The sequence below is a fragment of the Mustela lutreola genome, chromosome 11 (genome assembly GCF_030435805.1).
Source record: "Mustela lutreola isolate mMusLut2 chromosome 11, mMusLut2.pri, whole genome shotgun sequence".
Classification (NCBI taxonomy): domain Eukaryota; kingdom Metazoa; phylum Chordata; class Mammalia; order Carnivora; family Mustelidae; genus Mustela; species Mustela lutreola.
This window is the reverse complement of record NC_081300.1, coordinates 86,473,073-86,496,181: the sequence shown is the minus strand read 5'-3', so window position 1 is coordinate 86,496,181 and position 23,109 is coordinate 86,473,073. Positions and strand designations below refer to the sequence as shown.

The 23,109-nt window shown below is 43.0% G+C and overlaps 1 protein-coding gene across 5 annotated transcripts in view; it reads left to right on the top strand.

Annotated features, from left to right (window-relative positions):
- Positions 1–23,109, top strand: part of RNF10 (ring finger protein 10) — a 42,245-nt gene that overhangs the window by 14,073 nt on the left and 5,063 nt on the right. For 3 of the 5 annotated variants that reach the window (XM_059138851.1, XM_059138850.1, XM_059138854.1), the window contains exons 2-13: positions 180–376; positions 8,392–8,591; positions 9,758–9,848; positions 12,308–12,492; positions 12,573–12,709; positions 15,741–15,901; positions 17,541–17,666; positions 17,885–18,161; positions 18,371–18,504; positions 19,933–20,050; positions 20,287–20,388; positions 21,833–21,988. In XM_059138851.1, coding sequence (XP_058994834.1) covers positions 180–376; positions 8,392–8,591; positions 9,758–9,848; positions 12,308–12,492; positions 12,573–12,709; positions 15,741–15,901; positions 17,541–17,666; positions 17,885–18,161; positions 18,371–18,504; positions 19,933–20,050; positions 20,287–20,388; positions 21,833–21,988 — 1,884 coding nt within the window. The remainder of the gene's footprint in view (positions 1–179; positions 377–8,391; positions 8,592–9,757; positions 9,849–12,307; positions 12,493–12,572; positions 12,710–15,740; positions 15,902–17,540; positions 17,667–17,884; positions 18,162–18,370; positions 18,505–19,932; positions 20,051–20,286; positions 20,389–21,832; positions 21,989–23,109) is intronic. The other 2 variants (XM_059138853.1, XM_059138852.1) reach the window with 1 other exon arrangement.

The window sequence follows — 23,109 nt, the reverse complement described above, 5'->3', positions numbered from 1 at the left end:
GAACCAGCCGGGTATCCCTGTTAGTTTATTTTAAAAGATTTTTTTTTTAGGTAGTGTCTACCTGATGGGGATGCTTGAACCTACAACCCCAAGATAAAGCATCACATGCTCTTCCAACTGATCCTCCAGGAGCCCTGTGTATCATTTCTTAACTAATTCTTTGCATTTCTTGCTTTCAGATGGAAAGAACTCAAGTGGATCCAAGCGTTTTAATCGCAAACGTGAACCTTCCTATCCCAAAAATGAAAATTTTAGCAACCAGTCCCGTCGCTCCAATTCACAGAAAAGCAAAACTTTTAACAAGATGCCTCCACAGAGGGGCGGCGGCAGCAGCAAAGTCTTTAGCTCTTCTTTTAATGGTGGAAGACGAGATGAGGTATGGAATTTAAGAATGGTCTTTCTAAAATAAGATGCATGAGTTCTGATTCCACCCCCCTCCTCCAGGTCTTTTAGCAGTTGGTGAGGAGAGAAACATGACAAAGTAAATAACCAAAGCAGTCTTGAATAGTTGAGGATTAACTAGGTTTGGAACTTTGCCTCTTTTTTTCCCTTGAAAGTTAGGGAGATTTCCTTGGTGGAAGAAGACATCATTATCCTGGATTGTGAGAAATTACAGCAAATTTGGGGTACCTTACATTGTATAATCCTTCTGTCATCACTCCTGAATTAGAGGTACCTCTTAAATATTTAAGTAATAAAGTGACTTCAGTTAATTTTTTTTTTTTAAAGATTTTATTTATCTGATAGACCGAGATCACAAGTAGGCAGACAGGCAGGCAGAGAGAGAGGGGGAAGCAGGCTCCCTGCTAAGCAGAGAGCCCGATGCGGGACTCAATCCTATGACCCTGAGATCATGACCTGAGCCGAAGGCAGCAGTTTAACCGACTGAGCCACCCAGGCGCCTGTGACTTCAGTTAATTAATGACATTTGCCCTGTTTCTAGCAGAATGCACAATGCTATATCCTTAGTCCCAGGTACTCTGATTTTAGGAGTTTCTTAGGTATCCTTTTGTAAGTCCATAAAGACTTCCTTACAAGAAAGTTAATTGTAGCATTGGTGGTAGTTAGAAGATCTAGGAAACAATTTTAATTAGCAAGGGACTGGTTAAATTGTCTTCCTGTTTGAATGTTCCATATTATGTAACCATTATAGAATAAGACACATTTAATGTATTTATAGAAGAATTCATTCATTCACCAAGAATTTAGTTCTCCTCTGCTGTGTATCAGATACTGTTCAGTTTGGAATACAATACTGAGTGGAATATTGTCCCTCAGGAGCTTATATTCTAGTTCAGGGAGATAATAAATGATTATACACTTGAACCTTGAAAAACACAGGTTTGGACTGCATGGGTCCACTTATGTGGATTTTTTTTTTTTTTAATATAATATAGTACTGTAAATGTGATTTGATTTTCTCTACCTTTTTAAGATTTTGTTTACTGAGAGAATGTGTGATTAGGGAGAGGGGCAGAGGGAGAATCTCATGCAGACTCCATGCTGAGCATGGAGCATGACGTGGGGCTTGATCCTATAACCCTGAGATCATGAGCTGATGATCCAAATCAAGAGTTGGACGCTTAACCGACTGAGCCACCCAGGTGTCTTTGTTTTGATTTTCTTTCTTTCTTTCTTTTTTTAAGTACATTTTATTTATTTATTTTAAATTTTTAAAAAAAGATTTTATTTATTTATTTGTCAGAGAGAGAGAGAGAGCACAAGGAGGCAGAGGCAGAGAGAGAAGCAGGTTCCCCGCTGAGCAAGGAGCCCGATGTGGGACTCTATCCCAGGACCCTGGGATCATGACCCGAGCCGAGGGCAGCGGCTTAACCCACTGAGTCACCCAGGTGTCCTTCTTTTTTTTTTTTTTTAAGATTTTATTTATTTATTTGACAGAAATCACAAGTAGGCAGAGAGGCAGCCAGAGAGAGAGAGGAGAAAGCAGGCTCCCTGCCGAGCAGAGAGCCCGATGTGGGGCTCGATCCCAGGACCCTGAGATCATGACCTGAGCCGAAGGCAGAGGCTTTAACCCACTGTGCCACCCAGGCGCCCCCCCCCCTTTTTTTTTAAAGATTTTATTTATTTGACAAACAGAGATCACAAGTAGGCAGAGAGGTTGGCGGGGTGGGGGGAAGCAGGCTTCCTGCCAAGCAGAGAGTGTGATGCAGGGCTCGATCCCAGGAAACAAGGATCATGACCTGAGCTGAAGGCAGAGGGTTTAACTCATTGAGCCACCCAGGCTCCCCTTGTTTTGATTTTCTTAATGACATTTCCTTTTCTCTAGCTTTATTTAAAAAATACAACATATAATGCCTATGATATATAAAACATGCGTTGAGTGTTTGTTATTGGTAAGGCTTCCAGTCAACAGTATTTTATTAGCAGTTAAGGTTTTGGGGGAGTCAACAGTCATACATGGGTTTTTGATTGTGCAGGCAGTCGGTGCTCCTAATGCCTGCATTGTTGAGGGGTCCTCTGTATAGTAAATCTGAAGGTATGTGCTTATTGAATTGACAAAAAGTAGACTGAGAGAGTTAGGATAGAGAATAACAAAGAATACAGTTTTATTTTTTATTTTTTTAAAGAGTTTACTTATTTGAGGGCGCCTCGGTGGCTCAGTTGTTGGGCCTCTGTCTTTGGTTCAAGTCAAGATCCCGGAGTTCCGGGATTAAGCCCCACATTGGGCTCCCTGCTCAGCAGGGAGCCTGCTTCTCTCTCTCCTTCTCCCCCTGCTTGTGTTCCCTTTCTCGTTGTGTCTCTCTCTGTCAAATAAATAGAATCTTGGAAAAAAAAAAAAGATTTTACTTATTTGAGAGAGCATGCATGAGTGTGTGTGGGTTTGGGAGAGGGAGAGGCAGACTCCGCCCACTGAGCGGGGAGCATGATGTGGGGCTCTATCTCAGGACCCTGGGATCATGACCTGAGCTGAAGGCACACGGTTAACTGAGACATCCAGGCTCCCCAAGGGTACGGTTTTAGAAGGTGCTTAAGGAAAGCTGCTCTCGAGGAGGTGAAGTTTGAGTAGAGTCCTGAAAGAGCATGGGAGCACATCATACAGTTTTGAGGAAGAGTGTCTTAGCCAGAAGGAATAACAAGTGCACAAGCAGTAAGGGATTAGAGGTGGTAATGTTTTTGGCTTGTTTGAGGTAAAACAAGTAGGCTTCCCTGGGAGGAGGAGGAGTAGGGAATGAAGCTAAAGAATGGGAAGGAGGGGTCGGATCATGTGGGGCCTTGCAGGACTTTGCCTTTTGTTCAGAGAGATGGGAAGCCATCAGGGGTTTAGGAAGAGAAGTGCTGTAATCTGACTTGGAATTTTATTTTTTTTTTATTTTATTTTATTTTATTTTTTTTTAAGATTTTATTTATTTATCAGAGAGAGGGAGAGAGCGAGCACAGGCAGACAGAATGGCAGGCAGAGGCAGAGGGAGAAGCAGGCTCCCTGCTGAGCAAGGAGCCCGATGTGGGACTCGATCCCAGGACGCTGGGATCATGACCTGAGCCGAAGGCAGCTGCTTAACCAACTGAGCCACCCAGGTGTCCCCTGACTTGGAATTTTAAAGGGGAGTGTGGAACCAAGGAGGTTAGTTAGGAGGCTGTTAAGATGTTTCTGGTGAGAGTGATGGAAACTTTGAAACAGCGGTAGTTGGTGAGAGGTGTGCCCTTTGGGCTAATGTTTGAAGGTAGAGCCAACATGACTTTTTTATTATGTTAGATATGGGGTCTGAGCAGAGTAAAAAAATGAATGTTTTTGGCAGGAGTTCAATTCAGATACCATATGCTGAAGTGTGGAAGATTTCCAGAGAAGTACAGGGTTTGGGGGTTGTGGGGGTGGGAAGGGGAGTTGAGATAAAGAACTTTGTTTTGGAAATACATTTATGTGAAGAGGTTTACTGGATTTCTTTTTTCCTTTTTTTTAAGATTTTATTTATTTATTTGACAGTGATCACAAGTAGGCAGAGGTAAGCAGGGGTGGGGGGAAGCAGGCTCCCTGCTGAGCAGAAAGCCAGATGCAGGGCTCGACCCCAGGACCCAGAGATCATGGCCTGAACTGAAGGCAGAGGCTTAACCCATTGAGCCACCCAGGCGCCCCAGTTTACTGGATTTCTAAGTAGAGATAGGCAGTTAATGGGATTTGGACTTGAAGGAAGAGACCCAGGCTAGAGCTAGGTGTCTGTGTGCATTTGGTGTTTGCATCTGTGGAACTAAGTGGGGTCATTAAGGAGTGAGTGCTGCAGAAAGGGAAGAGATTTAAGGACTGAGGCTTGAGTCAGGATCATGAGGGATCAGCAAAAAGGGAGGAGGAAGAGAACTGAAAGCCATTTGGAGAAAGTAGTTAGTTTTGCCCTGTGCGGATAGGCAGAAAATGAGGACTGAAAGTGGACCAGTAGATTTCATAAATAGGAAGGTAAGTTGGTTGACTAGTAGATTTGATAATAGGAAGGTAGGTTGTTGGCCTTGAGCTGCTTTGGTGGAGTGGTAAGGATAAAAACCTGATTGGCATAGATTTAGAGAAAATGAAAGACAGGGAGGAAGGAATAGCAAGTTTAGACAGTACTTTCTGGTGGCTTTGCTCTAAAGGGGAGCAGAGGTGAGGCAGTAGCTTGAGGGAGTGTGAAGTCCAGAGGTTTTAAAGTTAGAGAAATTACATCATATCTCTGGTAATGGGATTGTTCTGTGAGGGGGGAAAATGATGCAGAGAACAGGGGGAGAATTGCTTTAACAGTGTCCTTGAGTCCTTGAGGAGTTGGGATCTTGTGTACAAGTGGCTTAGATAGGAGCTTTGCCTGTTCATCCTCAGTACACAGGAGGAGGACAGAGTACCTGGTAGGAGGATTTAGGAATTCTTTTTTGATTGTTCTTACTGTCTTGGTGAAATATGGAAGGTGAGCTGAGAGAGGAGCCTTGGAAGCCTTGAGGAATGGATTGTCTGGGTGACTAGGGAATTAAGTGGGGTACGGAATTGTCATTTGGTTGTGGTAATATTGCCAGCCAGCCTAAGAGCCTACTTCAGTGAGACTGGTTGGTGTGGTGTGGTTGTGTTCTTGTGTATAACTCTCTGGTGCTTGTATGGAAATACATAAGCAGAGTTGGATTAATCGGGAAGGTTTTGCCAGGTAAGTACAGATGACAAAGAGAAGGGGGTAAATGGACCATAGGATCTACTCCAAGTAAGGAAACAAAATTGTAGGGGTGGGTTGGATCACTGTTTTGGAGATCCTAGTGGGGCTGAAGAGTTGTGGATTCAGGCCTGAAGGGAACAAGCTAGGAAAGGAGGGAGTTGCTGCTTGGATGTTGGTAGAGATGTGATTGTTATCCTTAATGGTCTAGATGTAGAGCAGTGCTGTCCAGTAGAAATGCAGGCCACATAAATAATTGAAACTTTTCTAGTTGCCACATTAAAAAAGTAAAGAAATGGTAAAATTAATTTTTATGTTTTTACCCAGTATAGCTAAAATGGTATTTCATGTGTGGCACTGGCAAGTAGTGGTTGCTGTATAGGATGGCACAGATCTAGATGGTGTGTCTTGGGAACTGAGTGCCTGAGGTGGAGTGGAGGGCAAGCTAATTGGAGGAGTTGAGGACCAAAGAACTGAGCAGTCAGTGTTTTGGAAGGATAAATTTTTTTTTTTTTTTTTAAGATTTTATTGATTTATTTGACAGAGATCACAAGTAGGCAGAGAGGCAGGCAGAGAGAGAGGACCGCTGAGCAGAGAGCCCGATGTGGGGCTCGATCCCAGGATCATGACCTGAGCCGAAGGCAGAGGCATTAAACCACTGAGCCACCCAGGTGCCCCTGTAAGGATAATTTATCAGGAATTTTGATGGGCAATATTGGAGAGCGTGGCAGTGGGCCAACTAGGATAACAAGGTGATGATTGAAGGTTGAAGGTGCAGAGGATTTTGCTGAGTGAGCACAAACTCTTATGTAGGGTTGGGGCATTGAGGGTAGAAGACTGATGATGGGGATAGAAGAGCCACATGGAAATGAGCATCCAGGGGATGAGAGACAACAGATGACTGGAAGTCCTGAGCTTCCTGTGGTGAGTTACATAAACAGTGGGAGGTGTGGTCTCCTGGGATCTTTTGTTGAGATGAAAGGAAATTGTTTATGGTTTGCCACTTAATTACAAGGGTCCTGTACTATGGTTTATACGCATTGGATATGTCAGGCCATATTGGTTGCCTCTGCAGTGTAAGGTATTTTTCACCATATCCCTTTCTGTACTCTTTAGATTTTCTTTTTTAATGATTTTATTTATTTAGAGAGCGAGCATGAGCCAGGGGGAGGAGAAGAGGGAGAGGGAGAGAGAGTTTCAAGCAGACTGTGTGCCGAATGTGGAGCCTGAGTGGGGCTCTATCTCACAACCCTGAGATAATAACCTGAGCCAAAATCAGGAATTGGATGCTTAACTGACTGAGCCACCTGGGCACGCCTGTATTTTTCATGAAGTGTAGGTGCTGTTTACTAATCTCTAAATTAGATTAAGTAACAAACGCCTTAAATTTGCTTTTCCTTTGACCTAGTAATTCCTACTATACATTCAGAAGAAATAATTGTATGTGGACAAATATTTGTGCACAAAGATCTATCCAAAAACAGGTTTATCATAACATTATTTTGTTACAGAGGAGAAACTATGAACAGTGTGTCCTTCATGGGGCATTATAGTATACTTCTATGATGTAGTGCTATATAGTCATTTAAAGTGACTATATGCTAATATGACTGACGTGGCAAAGTGTTTTTAACATCAGATAAGATACTGGATTAGGAAATGGACTAGCTGGGGCATCAGGGTGGCTCTGTTGTTAAGTGTCTGTCTGCCTTTGGCTCAGGTCATGATCCCAAGGGTCCTGGGATCGAGCCCCACATCGGGCTCCCTGCTCTGTGGGAAGCCTGCTTCTCCCTCTCCCACTCCCCTTGCTTGTGTTCCATCTCTTGCTGTGTCTCTGTCAGATAAATAAGTAAAATCTTTAAAAAAAAAAAAAAGGAATGCACTAGCTGACTTATATAAACAGGTATCTTCCATTTCAGTTTGGTAATGTTAAGAGAACCAAAAAAGGGGGGCACTTGGATGGCTCAGTTGGCTAAGCGTCTTTCTGCAGCTCAGGTCATGATCCCAGGGTCCTGGGATTGAGCCCCACATCAGGCTCCTTGCTCGGTGGGGACCTTATGTTTCCCTCTCCCTTTGCCTACTGCTTCCCCTGCTGTTCTTGCTTGCTCTCGGTTAAAAAAATAAATGAAACCTTTTTAAAAAATTTATTTATCTTGTTTTTTAAATTTATCTTCTTTAAAAAAAGAAAAGATTTTATTTATTTATTTGAGAGAGAGAGAGCACAAGTAGATAGAGCAGCAGGCAGAGGGAGAGGGAGAAGCAGGCTCTGCTGAGCAGGGAGCCTGATAGGGGACTCGATCCCAGAACCCTGGGATCATGACCTGAGCCGAAGGCAGAGGCTTTAACCCACTGAGCCACCCAGGTGCCCAATAAAGAAAATCTTAAAAAACAAAAACAGGGTCACCTGGGTGGCTCAGTGGGTTAAAGCCTCTGCCTTCGGCTCAGGTCATGATCCCAGGGTCCTGGGATCGAGCCCCGCATCAGGCTCTCTGCTCAGCGGGGAGGCTGCTTCCTCCTCTCTGCCTGCCTCTCTGCCTACTTGTGATCTCTGTCTGTCAAATAAATAAATAAAATCTTTAAAAACAAAAAAAACGAAAACAAAAACAAACTGAAAAAGCCCAACATGATTTCTTCCATCTTTGTGTGCAGTGGTATTTCTCCCATGTGGTTTCTTGCCACTTTCTAAACTTCTTCTGAATCTGCCGATTGGGTTTATTTCTGGACACAGAGGTAGTCTGCCTACATGTTCTAATTCTGTCAGTTTTAATTAACAACGAATAGCAGGGTGTGTCTTAGGAGGGCTCTGGCAGGATCCTGAAGCCCATGGCAGTTAGCAGCTGCCTGCGAGCCGCCTCCAGAGTATAGTTCCACAGACTCGCTTTTGCCAGAAACAAACCAAAGAACAGGTAGCTAATAAGAGTGAAGGTGTTGGAGTCCTATGGGACTGTCAAAAAACTAATCCAGTAAATAAATCTTTGTGCTTCAAGAGAGCTAGAGGAGTTCTGTTGGGTTTTGTCACTTAATGGTTAATTGCCTTTTCACAGGGCAGGCTGAGCAGTTTAAGTCATTGTATGTTAAAGGCTCTGTTCCCCTTCTTCACTCCCACCCACATTTTGGTGGACTTTCTGTATTACCCTCTCCTAGGAAGATTGTTTACTTTAAGCCTGTGTTTCATTTAGTTAGCATTTTAAGCTATGTAGAAGGAGGGATTGTACTAGTTTCTGCTATAAGTCAGTAATAATCTGAAATGCTTGATTCTTTTTTGTTCTAGGTAGCAGAGGCTCAAAGGGCAGAGTTTAGCCCTGCCCAGTTCTCTGGTCCGAAGAAGATCAATTTGAACCACTTGTTGAATTTCACTTTTGAACCCCGTGGCCAGGCGGGTCACTTTGAAGGCGGTGGACATGGCAGCTGGGGAAAAAGGAACAAGTGGGGGCATAAGCCTTTTAACAAGGAACTCTTTTTACAGGCCAAGTAAGTATGTCAGCTCTTAGGAGGAAAGTGCAGTTGAGCCTCTGGGCAGTTGCTGGAGCTGAGAAGCAGCTTTTATTTCTTTAGAAGCAGCTTCTTTTATATTATTTCATGTAAAAATTTATTTATTTATTTGAGATTGAGAGAGCAGGGTGAGGGACAGAAGGAGAAGCAGACCTCCCCTCTGAGCAGGGAGTCTGACACAGGGCTCCATCCCAGAACCCTGGGATCATGACCTGAGTGAGCCAAAGGCAGACGCTCAGCTGATTGAGCTGCCCAGGTGCCCCAGCAGAAGCTTCTTTTAAATTGCTGTGGGAGAGTGGTAGAAAAGGATTTGATTTGGTTCTTTTTCTCCTCTCTCTCTCTTTGTGAGGGGGGTGGCAAGTGTTGAAAAACAACTTTTCAAGCGGATGTTATTGGTGCTTAGAAGAATATATTACTTAAATATATTAATAAATGCTAAAATTAAATAATGCTTTCGTGTCATGATGTAGTAAAAGTTTTCTTTTGAATTGGACCCAGATTTAAATTTTATTTTGGTAATTTGTACAAAATTTTATTTTGGTAATTAGGTAATTTGTTTAGCCACTTTTGAGACTCCGCTTCCTTCTATAAAGGAGGAAAATGAATGACAGGTTGGAGTGTTTGGCATATATTTGCTCAAATACTGATTGCCTTTTGTTTCTTTTGTGTGTCATTAGTTTTAATGTAAGATTTGACCTTGGATCTAGACTCAAGTAACTGGTTAGTACTTTATGTAAATTGGTAATCAAATGATTGAGTGCGAATAGGCTTTCTACTGCATTGAAGATTAGCTGTTCGCTGGGGTTTCTCACAGGGCCAAAGGAAATCTGGCTTCCTCCTGATTGATGGAGCCATAGTCTGGGTTAATTTTAGCCAAAGGGAGGCCTAGAGCAGCTTGGCCGGGCTTGGGAGCAGAAGAAACAGAGTTCATGGATTTAGACTCCTTTCTTTTTGCCACGCTCTGGATTCCCTCCAGAGCCAGGGCTAAAAACTGAGGCTGAACTCCTAGTTCTGTGCTTCACAAACCATGGCTGCTAATGGCCTGTATTTGATTACTAAGTGAAGGAAGTAAATGACTTTTTGGTGATGGCAGGTCGGTGGATTCTGACAGTCTGCCTTTTCCTTGTCTTTTTCCCTGTTTCCAGCTGCCAATTTGTAGTGTCTGAAGACCAAGACTACACAGTTCATTTTGCTGATCCTGATACCTTAGTCAACTGGGACTTTGTGGAACAAGTGGTGAGTAGTTCAGCTATGTGGGGGAGAGAACTAAAGAAATGGACCATGTGACACAGCAGCTGTTGGCTGGTTTCACTGTTGATACGTTTTTCTGCATGGCCGCACTGTAGACATTCCCCAGAGATCAGTGCTGGTTTCTCCTGGAGTTCGTTTTGTGCACTCCTATTGGCTGGCCTGCAGGATTGGGAAATTAGAGGACTCTCATCTAAAAGGTATATAAAAGCAGTGCTATCTACAACCTCTCCTGGGAAGAAGTAACTAGGGAAATAGATGAAGAACTCTGGTTACCCTCCTGACCTAGAATGGGCTCATGGATATGGCTTCATTGGTAGCCATTTGTAGTAATCTGTTAGGCCTCAGTCTTGTGACAGGTGAATGAGCCACTAGCTGCACTGCTGTCTAAGCCACTGCTGCATTTTGTTTTCTGTTGAAATTGGGAGCTTTAGGTATTCTCTTGCTGCTCTTAGCTTATAGAGATGTAGAATACTTTTCAAAACTAAAGGCCTTGGGGCGCCTGTGTGGCGCAGTGGGTTAAAGCCTCTGCCTTTGGCTTAGGTCATGATCCCAGGGTTCTGGGATCGAGCCCCGCATGGGGCTCTCTGCTCAGCTGGGAGCCTGCTTCCCTTCTTCTCTCTCTGCCTGCTTCTCTGCGTACTTGTGATCTCTGTCTGTCAAATAAATAAAATTAAAAAAAAAACAAAAAACAAAAAAATCTAAAGGCCTCAAAGCCTGGCTTCCCATTAAGTATGAAAATTCATAAAATCATCAGAAAATGATGAGTCCAGGGGCACCTGGGTGGCTCAGTCGTTGGGCGTCTGCTTTCGGCTGGGGTCATGATCCTGGCGTTCTGGGATCGAGCCCCATGTTGGGCTCCCTGCTTGGCGGGGAGCCTGCTTCTCCCTCTCCAGCTCCTCCTGCTTGTGTTCCCTCTCTCCCTATATCTTTGTCAAATAAATAAATAAAAATCTTAAAAAAAAGAAAAGAAAAGAAAATGACGAGTCCTGTGAAGCCTAAGTTTTATATACATTGGTTAAAAAAAAAAAAGAGAGAGGCATAGAAAGTGAAAATCTCATTGACTTCTCTGTTGGAAAATTACTGGTACCTTACTTCTTGATCTTCTGTATGCCTTTGTGTATGTGTGTATATCTTTTTTTATAAATGGGATCATAGGGGTGCCTGGGTGCCTCAGTTAAGGGTTTGCCTTCAGCTCAGGTCACGATCCCAGGATCCTGGGACTGAGTCTGACATCGGGCTCCCTGCTCAGTGGGGAGCCTGCCTCTTCCTCTTCCCCCTGCTTGTGTTCTCTCTCTCTCTAATAAATAAGTAAATAAAATCTTTTAAAGAAAGTGGGATCTTATATTGATTTCTGTCACTTTTTCCCTTTGTGGAACCCTTAAAATACTTGTGTACTTATTATATATGTTTGTGTGTGTGTGTGTGTGTGTGTGTCTACATACATATATTTTTTAAGATTTACTTACTGGGGCGCCTGGGTGGCTCAGTGGGTTAAAGACTCTGCAATCGGCTCAGATCATAGTCCCAGGATTCTGGGATCAAGTCCCGCATCAGGTTCTCTGCTCATTGGGGAGCCTGCTTCCTCCTCTCTCTTTCTCTCTTCCTGCCCCTCCACCTACTTGAGATCTTTGTCAAATAAATAAATCTTAAAAAAATAAGATTTACTTACTGAGAGAAAGCATGCACACATGTGTGCACATGGCATGGAGCGGTTAGGGAGAAGGAGACAAGCAGACTCAATGCTGAGTGGGGAGCTTGATAAATAGGACTTGATCCCAGAATACTGAAATCATAACCTGAGTTGAAATCAAGAGTGGGGTGCTTATGGGGTGGCTCAGTTGGTTAAGTGACTGCTTTGGATTGGGTCGTGATCCTGGAGTCCTGGGATCGAGTTCTGCATCAGGCTGCCTGCTCAGTGGGGAGTCTGCTCTTGCTTCTGACCCCTCCCCTGCTATGTGCTTTCTCTTTCTCATTCTCTCTTTCAAATAAATAAATACAGTCTTTAAAAAAAAAAAAAAAAGGATGCGTAACTGACTGAACCACCCAGGTGCCCCTTGTTATTATATTAAACCATTATTGTGGGTTCCTTAATGATATAAAGTTATTATATATCTACTTGTTTATATTTATATTTATATTCATATACATGTATGTGCATTTTTAGAAAAAGATTTTATTTACTTATTTGACAGAGAGAGAGATCACAAGTAGGCAGAGAGGCAGGCAGAGAGCGGGAGGGGGGGAAGCAGGCTCCCCACTGAGCAGAGAGCCTGATGCGGGGCTCGATCCCAGGACCCTGAGATCATGACCTGAGCCGAAGGCAGTGGCTTAAACCACTGAGCCACCCAGGCTCCAGCCACTGAGCCCTGGAGAGAAAGATTTTAACTTTGACAGCCCCATGTCAGTTTGAAAGCAGTGTAACTTGTGGCGTTATTTTGTTTCAGCGTATTTGTAGCCATGAAGTGCCATCTTGCCCAATATGCCTATATCCACCTACTGCAGCCAAGATAACCCGTTGTGGACACATCTTCTGCTGGGCATGCATTCTGCACTACCTTTCCCTGAGTGAGAAGACCTGGAGTAAATGTCCCATCTGTTACAGTTCTGTGCATAAGAAGGATCTCAAGAGGTGAGATGGAGACATTTAATAGATTAGATCCCCCTTCTGCTGACTCCTTGCTCTTTTCCATCTAAATGTCCATGTTACAGTGTTGTTGCCACAGAGTCACGGCAGTATGTTGTTGGTGATACCATTACAATGCAGCTGATGAAGAGGGAGAAAGGGGTGTTGTTGGCTTTGCCCAAATCCAAATGGATGAATGTAGACCATCCTATTCATCTAGGAGGTGAGTTCTGTTAATTTAGGGGGCAAATAATTTTGGGTACATCCTTCAAGGCTATTGTGAGTATATCTTTCCATTAGAAATTGAGCCTTTGAGCAGGCCATTTCTAGCATTTCCACATCAGTTTTAGGATTCTGGTAGGTTAGAGGGGAGTTTGCAGAGTGGCTTAACTCTCTGCAAGTTTCAAGTATGGCTCAGTTATATATTTTAATTTTTTTAAAGATTTATTCATTTATTTGAGAGAGCAGGAGAGAGCATGAGGAGAAGCAGGCTGTCCACTGAGCAGAGAGCCCAGTGCAGGGCTCAGTCCTGAGACTCCAGGATCATGACCTGACCTGAAGGCAGCTGCTTAACTGACTGAGCCAACCAAAGGCCCTCAGTTTTTCATTTTGTTGAAATAGTGGCTGGTCCTGAGGATTCCACAGTCAGCAGTCTGCGCACCTGTTGTCCAGGAACTCAGTAGTCTAGTAGAAGAGACATATGGTGGCCAAGCAATTAGAATAGAATGTGAGAAGTACTCACAGTGGGGAATGTGCACAGGGTTTTATGTCCTGCATTCCATGCAGAAATTAGTTTTTTTTTTTTTAAGATTTTATTTATTTATTTGACAGAGAGAGAGATCACAGTAGGCAGAGAGGCAGGCAGAGAGAGAGGGGGAAGCAGGCTCCCTGCCGAGCAGAGAGCCAGATCGGAGACTCGATCCCAGGACCATGACCTGATCCGAAGGCAGAGGCTTAACCCACTGAGCCACCCAGGCGCCCCTAGAAATGAGTATTGATTAAAGTGGCATTTCAGTATCTGGGCTAAAGATACTTCTCAATAAATAGTATTCAAACAGTAAAAAAAAAAATAGATCCCTGTCTTATACCATTCATAAAAATCAACTTCTCATGGATTAAATAATCGAATTTTTAAAAATTAAAAAAAAATTTTTTTTAAAGATTTTATTTATTTGTCAGAGAGAGGGAGAGTGAGTGAGCACAGGCAGACAGAATGGTAGGCAGAGGCAGAGGGAGAAGCAGGCTTCCCACTGAGCAAGGAGCCTGATGCGGGACTCGATCCCAGGACGCTGGGATCATGACCTGAGCTGAAGGCAGCTGCTTAACCAACTTAGCCACCCAGGCATCCCAAAAATTTAAAATTTTTAAGAAAAAATATAGGACAGTATCTTTATAAATCCTCAGGTATGGATGAATTTTTGAACCAGGATAAAACTGTATAGATGTTATAAAAGAAAAGCTAAATAAATGTGATTTTATAAGAATGAAATCTGACAAGATTCCTTAAAGTCAACTGATGAAAAACTAAGGGAAGATTTACACATTTTTAAATTAACTAATTAGTTTAAAGATTTTACTTGTCAGTGAGGGAGAGCAAGTATTCTATGAATTCTATTAACAAGCTAGGCTAAGCATGTACAAAGCATTTTCCAGAAAGGGATATTGGAATCCTTCCCAAGAATTATAAGAGATTTAATTTTGCTAAGAGTTATGCAAATCAAAATGGCTATCAGATTGACACACATGAAAAAGAGAAAAAAACATTGGGAACACCAGGTTTCGCGGGGTGGGTTGGGTGGGGAAGGCAAATGAGTTCTTGGTGGTCTTTTGATGGGAGAAGTTTGATAGTATTTAAAATTTGATAGTATTTAAAGTATTTAAAGTGATAGTATTTAAAGTTTGATAGTATTTAAAGTATTTAAAGTGCACAGGGGCACTTGGCTGACTCAGCTGGAGGAACGTGGCTATAATTGTGAATTTGGGGGTGTAGAGATTACTTAAATTAAAAAAAAACAAAAACAAACAGAAAACCCACAACCTTTGATCCAGCATTTATACTTAAATATCATAAGGAAATTATTCGCACCAAGGAGCATGTATAAGGATTTTTTTGTTCCAATGTAATATAAGTTGATAATAAGCTAAATATTCCATGAGGAATTTACTCAAAGTAGAGTGTATTATTCTGTGGAACACAATACAGAAGGCAAAAATTAGGTCTCTGTGGGGCACCTGGGTGGCTCAGTGGGTTAAAGCCTCTGCCTTCGGCTCAGGTCATGATCCCAGGGTCCTGGGATCGAGTCTCCCATCGGGCTCTCTGCTCAGCAGGGAGCCTGCTCCCCCCCCCAACGTCTGCCTCTCTGCCTACGTGTGATCTCTGTCAAATAAATAAATAAAATCTTAAAAAAAAAATAAATGAACATGGGTACAAATGTATAGAAAAAGATTTGATGACTACATATTGAAATTTGCAAATGGTTATCTCTGGGTGGGTACTAGGATGGGAGGGTGGGGAAATGGTATTTCAAGGGTTTCTCAAAAGATAATATCTTAAACTTTTGAAAAAGTACAGAAAATATGGGAGAGGGAAGTTAAGGAAATAAATCCTCCATGATCCTTTTATGCAGAGGTACCCCAAAATTCTAGATTTTTTTTTTCTGTGCATGTATACTTATGCAAGATTAGGATTAAATTTTCTAGTTTGGTGTCTGCATTTTATTCATGTAATGTGAGTATTTCTGCATGTTAATAAATGTCCTCAGAAAACCATTTTTATTTAAAAAAATTTTTTTAAAGCTTATTTTTAAGTAATCTCTGTATCCAACATGGGGCTCGAAAGCATGACCGGGAGATTGAGTCGTGTGCTCTCCCAATTGAGCCAGCCAGATGCTCCCAGAAAACCATTTTTAATGTCTGCAAAATTCCCTTTAGTGAATATGCCATCATGTCATTAACTATTTCTGTATTATTGGACATACTGGTTGGTTGTATTTTTGGTATTATAGATGATGTAATTATTGAATATTGTTTGGCTAGATTTTTTTTTAACTGCATATTTTGTTTTCTTAGATTACTTATAAAATGGGGTCAGAGTTAGAAACCTTGTATTAAGGTCATTATTAAATTGTTTTTAGAAAATTATGCTAAATTACTTCCATCTTTACAACAAAGGTATGTGTAAAAGTTGCTGTGTAGCCAGGTGGTTGCAAAGCTTTGAATGTTGCATTTTTGTGATCTCGCTGGTTTTCCTGTAGATGAACAGCACAGCCAGTACTCCAAGTTACTGCTGGCCTCTAAGGAGCAGGTGCTGCACCGGGTGGTTCAGGAAGAGAAGGTAGCTCTAGAGCAGCAGCTGGCAGAGGAGAAGCACACTCCCGAGTCCTGCTTTATTGAGGCAGCTATCCAGGAGCTCAAGGTAAGCCAATGCCCTGGAAACAAGGTAGGGTGGTGGGGATAGGTTACCTCAGCCCCACATTTATGATAATGAACAGGGAAAGGCTAAAAAAGATAGTTTGCTCTGGGATTTGGTAATGGGAGGGAAGGGCTGACGTAGTGGGTATTTTTTTGTGTGTTTTTTTGGGGTGGTACCTAGTATTTTTTTTTTTTTTTAAAGATTTTATTTATTAGGGGGAGAGAGAGTATGAGAGGCGAGAGGGTTAGAGGAAGAAGCAGATTCCCCACTGAGCAGGGAGACCATTGTGGGACTTATCCTGGGATTCCAGGGTCATGACCTGAACTGAAAGCAGTTGCTTAACCAACTGAGCCGCCCAGGTACCCGGTACCTAGTGGTTTGTAAAATGCTTTCTGGAGCTGAAAGAAAGAAGTTAAAATGATCTTGGAGTTAATTGAGCCACTGAAGTCTCTTTGATTAACTACCTTCTGAGTTAAGCAAGGTAGGCTTTTTTTTTTTCCCCTAAAAAAACACTTGGATTTATTTTTAGAGATGTTTTATTTGAGGGACATTTTGCAGAAAGTAGGATGGCCTATGTAGCAGGGCTTAGGAGTGCCTGCTGAGGATTTGGAGCAACAGGAATTCCCCAGAAACAGAATTTCCTAAGCTCTGTACCCTTTAATAGGCATCAGAATCCCTGGTTGTTGGGCTCCACCCTGAGAGGTGGAGTCTGTCAAGTCTGGGCTAAGTAGGCTTAATAATTTGCATTATCATGAGTTCCAGGGTGTTTTTGATTTTATTCATCCTCAGACCATATTTTGAGAATTACAGATCTTAATTAGACCAGTGAAAGCCCTTGTTTACTGAGTGATTGGCATGTGACAGGCCCTATGCAGTGGTACTGTATTTACATTTATCTCACTTAAGTGTCATTTCCTGGTGTGATAGATATGGCTGTCCCCTTTCATAGATGAGGAAATGGAGTCATGGGTTAAGCAAGGTAATTTACTTGAGGACATATAACTAAAAAGAGGTGAAGCTGGAATTCCTGTCTTTCCTGAGTCCTCCTTTAGCAGGGTACTCTGTATTTCATTTGGGTTTTTTCCCCCTATAATGCAGAGTATTTGTTCCAATGCATTTCAGAGAAGAAAAGCTATATAGAAGTAGAGCAGTCCAGGTTTAGGTGGGAGTTGGCCATACCCCTGCCTTTAGCACTGGGGCTTTTGAAGTGTAGCTTGTAAACACAAGAAGACTAGTTCTCTGTTCTTGGATTTTTGTTCTGGAAGCTTTTGTGTTGTGTTGTCAGTGTGACTGCCACAGATTCTAAGCAGAATACCATCCCATTTGGGTACCAAGTGCTTTTTGCTTCCTGTTTCCTTTGAAGAATGAGGATTTTAAGTACTAGAAAACCAGACACCCTGGCAATTATGTTTTACGACCAAGATTGAAAATAGTCAAAATAATCAAAATATATAGGACTAGATGAAAGGAATGGTGTGGAGAAAAAGCCACAGCGGGGATGGGAGCAATGGGAGCACAATTCCCATTGGGTCTTGTTGCCTTTTAACTTACGCTCCTGTTGGGAGAGTCCGTTGTAAGCCCTTGCTAAACTCAGTGTTTCTGGAAACTTTGCTTTCTCTGGTCTTCTCTCTGGTGGTCTAAGACTCGGGAAGAAGCTCTGTCAGGATTGACCGAAAGCGGAAGGGAGGTCCCTGGTGTTGTGCCTGCTCTGGAACAACTGGTGCTGATGGCTCCCTTGGTGAAGGAGTCCGTTTTTCAACCCAGGAAGGTTAGTGTATCCTTCTTAGAGGCTAAATGGCTGCTGTTCTTCAATGTTGCTGTTTAGGTGGCAGGTGCTGGGCTTTGGGGGGGGGGCGGGCTGTGAGTATTTTCTGTGTGCTTATTAGTTCTTTACCCAGGGATGTTCAGTCAGTGACAGCTAAGGAAGACATCCGGAGAACTTGGTTCCCATGCCTACCTTGCCACATAAACTTTCTTTTGATATAGAATTTGTCCCAACAGGGTGTGCTAGAGTATCTGTCTGCTTTTGATGAAGAGACCACTGAAGTTTGTTCTCTGGGCTCTCCTCATCCTCTTGCTCTCCCTCTGGTGGAGGAAGAGGAAGCAGTGTCTGAACCAGAGCCCGAGGCCTGTGATGACTCAGAGTTAGTAGATGACAGTCTGGGAGAGGGGACCATTTGTACTGAGTCCAGCCAGCAGGAACCCATCACCAAGCCAGGCTTTACACATCTGAGCAGCTCTCCTTGTTACTACTTTTATCAAGGTGAGTGTCCCTGAGAGGAGGGCTGGGTTGCCATGGAGAGGTTTCAGCGAGGTGACCTGTCCTCTTAGCAGAAGGAGGTATTGCTGCTAGATGGGGTTGGGTCTGTTGTGCCTTTGGCTTTAGGGAGGGAGAGGCAGGCCTAGCTGTGTGGGGGGCCCTCGCTTGAGGACCCGCCAAGATTGCTGTGCGAGAGAGTCGCTTGTCTTCAGCGGAGGACGGACAGCACATGTTCCTGCATCCTGTGAATGTGCGCTGCCTTGTGAGGGAGTACGGCAGCCTGGAGCAGAGCCCGGAGAAGATCTCGGCGGTAGTGGTGGAGATTGCCGGCTACTCCATGTCCGAGGTAAGGTCCTACCTGCCCCGAGGGTTACGGTTCTGGGGTGCCATCAGAATAATCTCTTTGACATGGGCCTAGCCAGCCCATGCACCCAATCCTTCAAGGATCGTAGCTTTTGTATTTGTCTATTTTTGTCACTGATAATTGTCTCCGCAAAGTTCTAAGAGATTAAACGGTGCTCCCTTACCATGTTGGGTTTCTGGTAGTCACTACTGCTCTCTGCTCAACAGGTTCATTTATTGTGGTTTGGGAGTACAGATGTCTCTCACTTTCATTCAAAATGAGTGTTTTTATCTTTTTCCTTATGGCTTGGGAAAAATGTCCAAGGAATCGAAAAGTTCTTGGAAGCTCTACACTAGGTTATACAAGCTTGAAACACATTTCTTTTTTAAGATATTTAAAAAATTTTTATTTATTTGACAGAGATCATAAGTAGGCAGAGAGGCAGGCAGAGAGAGAAAGAGAGAGGAGGAAGCAGGCTCCCCTGCTGAGCAGAGAGCTCGATGCGGGGCGCGATCCCAGGACCCTGGGATCATGACCTGAGCTGAAGGCAGAGGCTTTAACCCACTGAGCCATCTAGGCGCCCCTTGAAACACATTTTTGGCTTAGCAGACAGCTGTTAATTATTGTCTGATAATTTACATACGTGTTTTTACCCTTTGAGAGTTACCCCTGTGTTGATCACAAAATTTGTTACAAGCCTCAAAATAAGAGATTCATTGAGTACCATAAACTTTACATCAAACTTGCAGAAAATGGGGGTGCCTGGGTGGCTCAGTGGGTTAAAGCCTCTGCCTTCGGCTTAGGTCATGATCCCAGGGTCCTGGGATTGAGCCCCGCATTGGGCTCTCTGCTCAGCAGGAAGCCTGCTTCCTCCTCTCTCTCTCTGCCTGCCTCTCTGCCTACTTGTGATCTCTGTCAAATAAGTAAATAAAAATCTTAAAATAAAAATAAACATGCAGAAAATGAAAAGAAAAATTAATGGCCTTCAATTTTTTACTATTTCAGGCCAACCTTTATTAGTAGGGAAATCTGCTTTATTTGCCTTCCCAGTTACCATTAATTCTGTCCATGGATTCTAGGTTTTTTGCCATCCAATACTCTTTAACTCCCCTTGTTCTCCCCACCCCCCCTGCTTAATTGTAGGCCCCAGAAAATCAGAAATAGCTGATCAGCTTTAGATTATTTATTACCAGGCTCAGTTTATTCATTTGCAGCACAAACCTAAACACTGCTTTTGGTTGCTCATTCTCCCTCACTTGAATGTTGACTGACAGTTTCTGTTTGGCTTTGTCAAATGGTGATAACTTGAGTACTGCTCTTTGAACCCCAGTGCTGTGTGTGAGTGTGCGTACTGTTGGCTGTCTGGGGTGGGAACCTCTGCTCTGAGTCTGGCTCGCTGTCAGTTGAGTTTTGGTCCCTTTTGCATGGTAGGATGTTCGACAGCGCCATAGATACCTTTCTCACCTGCCGCTCACCTGTGAGTTCAGTATCTGTGAATTGGCTCTGCAGCCTCCTGTGGTCTCCAAGGAAACCCTAGAGATATTTTCAGGTAAGAATGCACCCACTCTGCTTCTTTTCAGAGTGGAGTTCAGGGGTTCTTCTGACTGGAAACCCGGGGTGGGAGGAATTAAGGAGCTCCATCATGAGCCTCTGTACCTCCAGAAACACTCCATCCATTCATCCAGTTGGCTGTCTCTTTATGTGGCCTTATCTACTAGTCACCTGGGAGGAGTTAATGGCCAGGTTTTCTTCGTTCTACCTCCTCACCATCTGACCAACCCACAGATGACATTGAGAAGAGGAAGCGTCAGCGCCAGAAGAAGGCTCGGGAGGAACGCCGCCGGGAGCGCAGGATTGAGATGGAGGAGAACAAGAAACAGGGCAAGTGTAAGTTCAGGAGCGCCCATGGTTGACTAGTACAGCTGTGCATCATCGGAGAGAGACTCAGTGCTTGGGCCCAGGACCCAGACTGCTTGGTTCACATCTTAGTCCTGCCACATGTTTTCAGCTCTTAAATCTGAATCATGAGGGTACCCCCTTCATAGGCTTATTTGAGAATTAAGTGGGTTAATTCTAGTCAAAGCTCATAGCTCTTAATAAGGGATGAGATTAAATTCATCCTTGGCATAGTGGGTGAAAAAATATGTTCTGGGAAGAGAATTGGAATCTGAATTTGGTGGATAATCATCTCCTGTGCACTCTAGATGGAACATTAATCCCACCTTTGTATTAAAGGGACATCTATACCTAGTTTAGCATGTCTCCCAAGGGGTCTGACAGAGTAGAAACCTTGACAAACTAGGAAATACATGCAGGAAGTTAGATTTTCACACCAGTAAGTGCAGAGCCTTTTGATCTGCCACTCCAACGTAAGCTTCATTGGACCCAGGAGAGTAGTGTGACATGAGGGCCTGCTTATCCTCCAGGAAGCAAAGAACTGAGTCCTCAGCTCAGGAAAGGACTTCACTGTTTTTGACTACATTCAGTATGGTAAACACACATTTTACTTCTTTGAGGCACCTGGGTGGCTCGGTTAAGTGTCTGCCTTCAGCTTAGTTCATGATCTTGGGGTCCTGGGATTGAGTCTCACTTCGGGCTCCCTGCTTGGTGGGGAGTCCGCTTCTCCCTCTCCCTCTCTCCCCTGCTCATGTTCTCTCTGTCTCAAATGAATAAATTAAGAAAAATCTTTAAAATTTTTTTACTTTCACTTTTTTTACTTCTTAAACTTGGATAACTAGGATAACACTGGGGTTCCAGTGTTATATAGCTGTTTGGCACATTTCCCAAATGTTTGAAAAACTGGTGTTTCAGGAATGAGCTTTTTTTGGTTTGCTTTTTTTTAAATTATGGAAATATTCAGAGACAAGTATATAGAGTAATGTGGTTAAGCTGTATGTCTATCACCTGGCTTCAGATAGGAATAGTTAGAACAAAGATTTTATTTATTTTTATTTAAAATTTTTTAAAAAAGATTTACGTATTTCAGTGAGAGAGGAGTACATGCACAGGAAAGTGGGGCAGGGGAGAGGAAGGGGGAGATAGAGGGGGTGGGGCAGAGGGAGAGAATCCCCAAGCAGACTCTCCCCTATGAGGGGAGAGCCCACAGGGGGTCTTGATCTCAGGACCCACACGATTAAGACCTGAGCTAAAATCAAGAGTCAGATGGTTAAGCCTCTGAACCACCTAGGTGTCCCAAAATTTTGGTTTTAAAGCTGTTTACATCCCTTTTTTTAAAAGACTCTTGGGGGATTCATTCTGACTGTCCTCAACTGTTGGAAAAGATTTGAGGAATATTCTAAATGGGTCTACCATTCTCCTCTTTTCTTTGCAGACCCAGAAGTCCACATTCCCCTAGAGAATCTACAGCAGTTTCCTGCCTTCAATTCCTATACCTGCACCTCTGATTCTGCTTTGGGTCCCACCAGCACCGAGGGCCATGGTGCCCTCTCCCTTTCTCCTCTTAGCAGAAGTCCAGGTTCCCAAGCAGGTAAATGAGTTGGGGTTTAAAGAATAAAGTTGGCCATCAGCCACAGACCTTAAAGCAAAGTCCTGGTATCTGAATGTACAACTCTGACCTACTCAGCATGGTGGGATCTTTAGGTGACTAACATTACTTTAGGTAGTTAATATATTTCTGAGATATGTCAGATTTTACTATTTGATCCACGTTTTGTGTTTGCTGTACTGTTTTTTACCCTGCTGTCTTCTGAAAATGTCAAAACCTCAAGGTAGTTCATAGGGCGGGACAGTTAAACTTAGATTCTTCCCTGTGACCCATTTGTTTTATTTCTAGTTTGTACCTGTATGTACAAGCATACCTTGTATGCTTAAGCATCTTTGTACATGTCTCTGTTGTAGCATTGCTTATAACGGGGCGGGGGGGGGGGGGAAGCCTATGAAATCTGCTGTTAAGGTAATGGCTGAATTGTAGAGCATTTATACTCTACTGTGAAATACTTTATACCTATTGAAGAGGGGAGTAGCCGTCTTCATGAACTAATGCGTGGACCTTTAAGATGAAAGGACATCGTCAAATAAGACGAAATATGATACCACTTGTGGGTTTTACTTTTTTTTTCCTTATTTTTTTTAAGTAGGCTCCATGCCTGATGTGGGGTTTGAACTCATGACCCTGAGATATAGTTGTATACTCTTCCAACTGAGCTAGCCAGGCACCCCACATTTGTGGATTTTAAAAAAAGAACATAAAAACAGCATTTCGTTATGGGTTCATATATCTGAATGTGTAGAAAAATACTCAGATGATTACCTAATCAAACAGGTAATGGTGTTTTACTCTAGGGAGTGAGGTCAGTATTTAGAGATTGTTCAGAGGCTTTTGCCTTTTAAAAATACTTTTTTAAAGAGAGAATGTATTAATGTATTATCAAGCTAAACATTTAAGAGTTAATCATAATTTTGTTTCAGGAGCTATCTTTTCTGATCGTCCTCCTGGATGGTAGTTTTTGATAATTAAAATACATTTCTTGCCAGCCATTTTAATAAAATGTCCAAAGCAGAATATTTAAAGCTCTTGGTGATTCTCTTGTGATCATTTGCCTGTCATCACTTTGCAGATGAGAAGCGTGAGGCTAAGGCAGGGGCTTA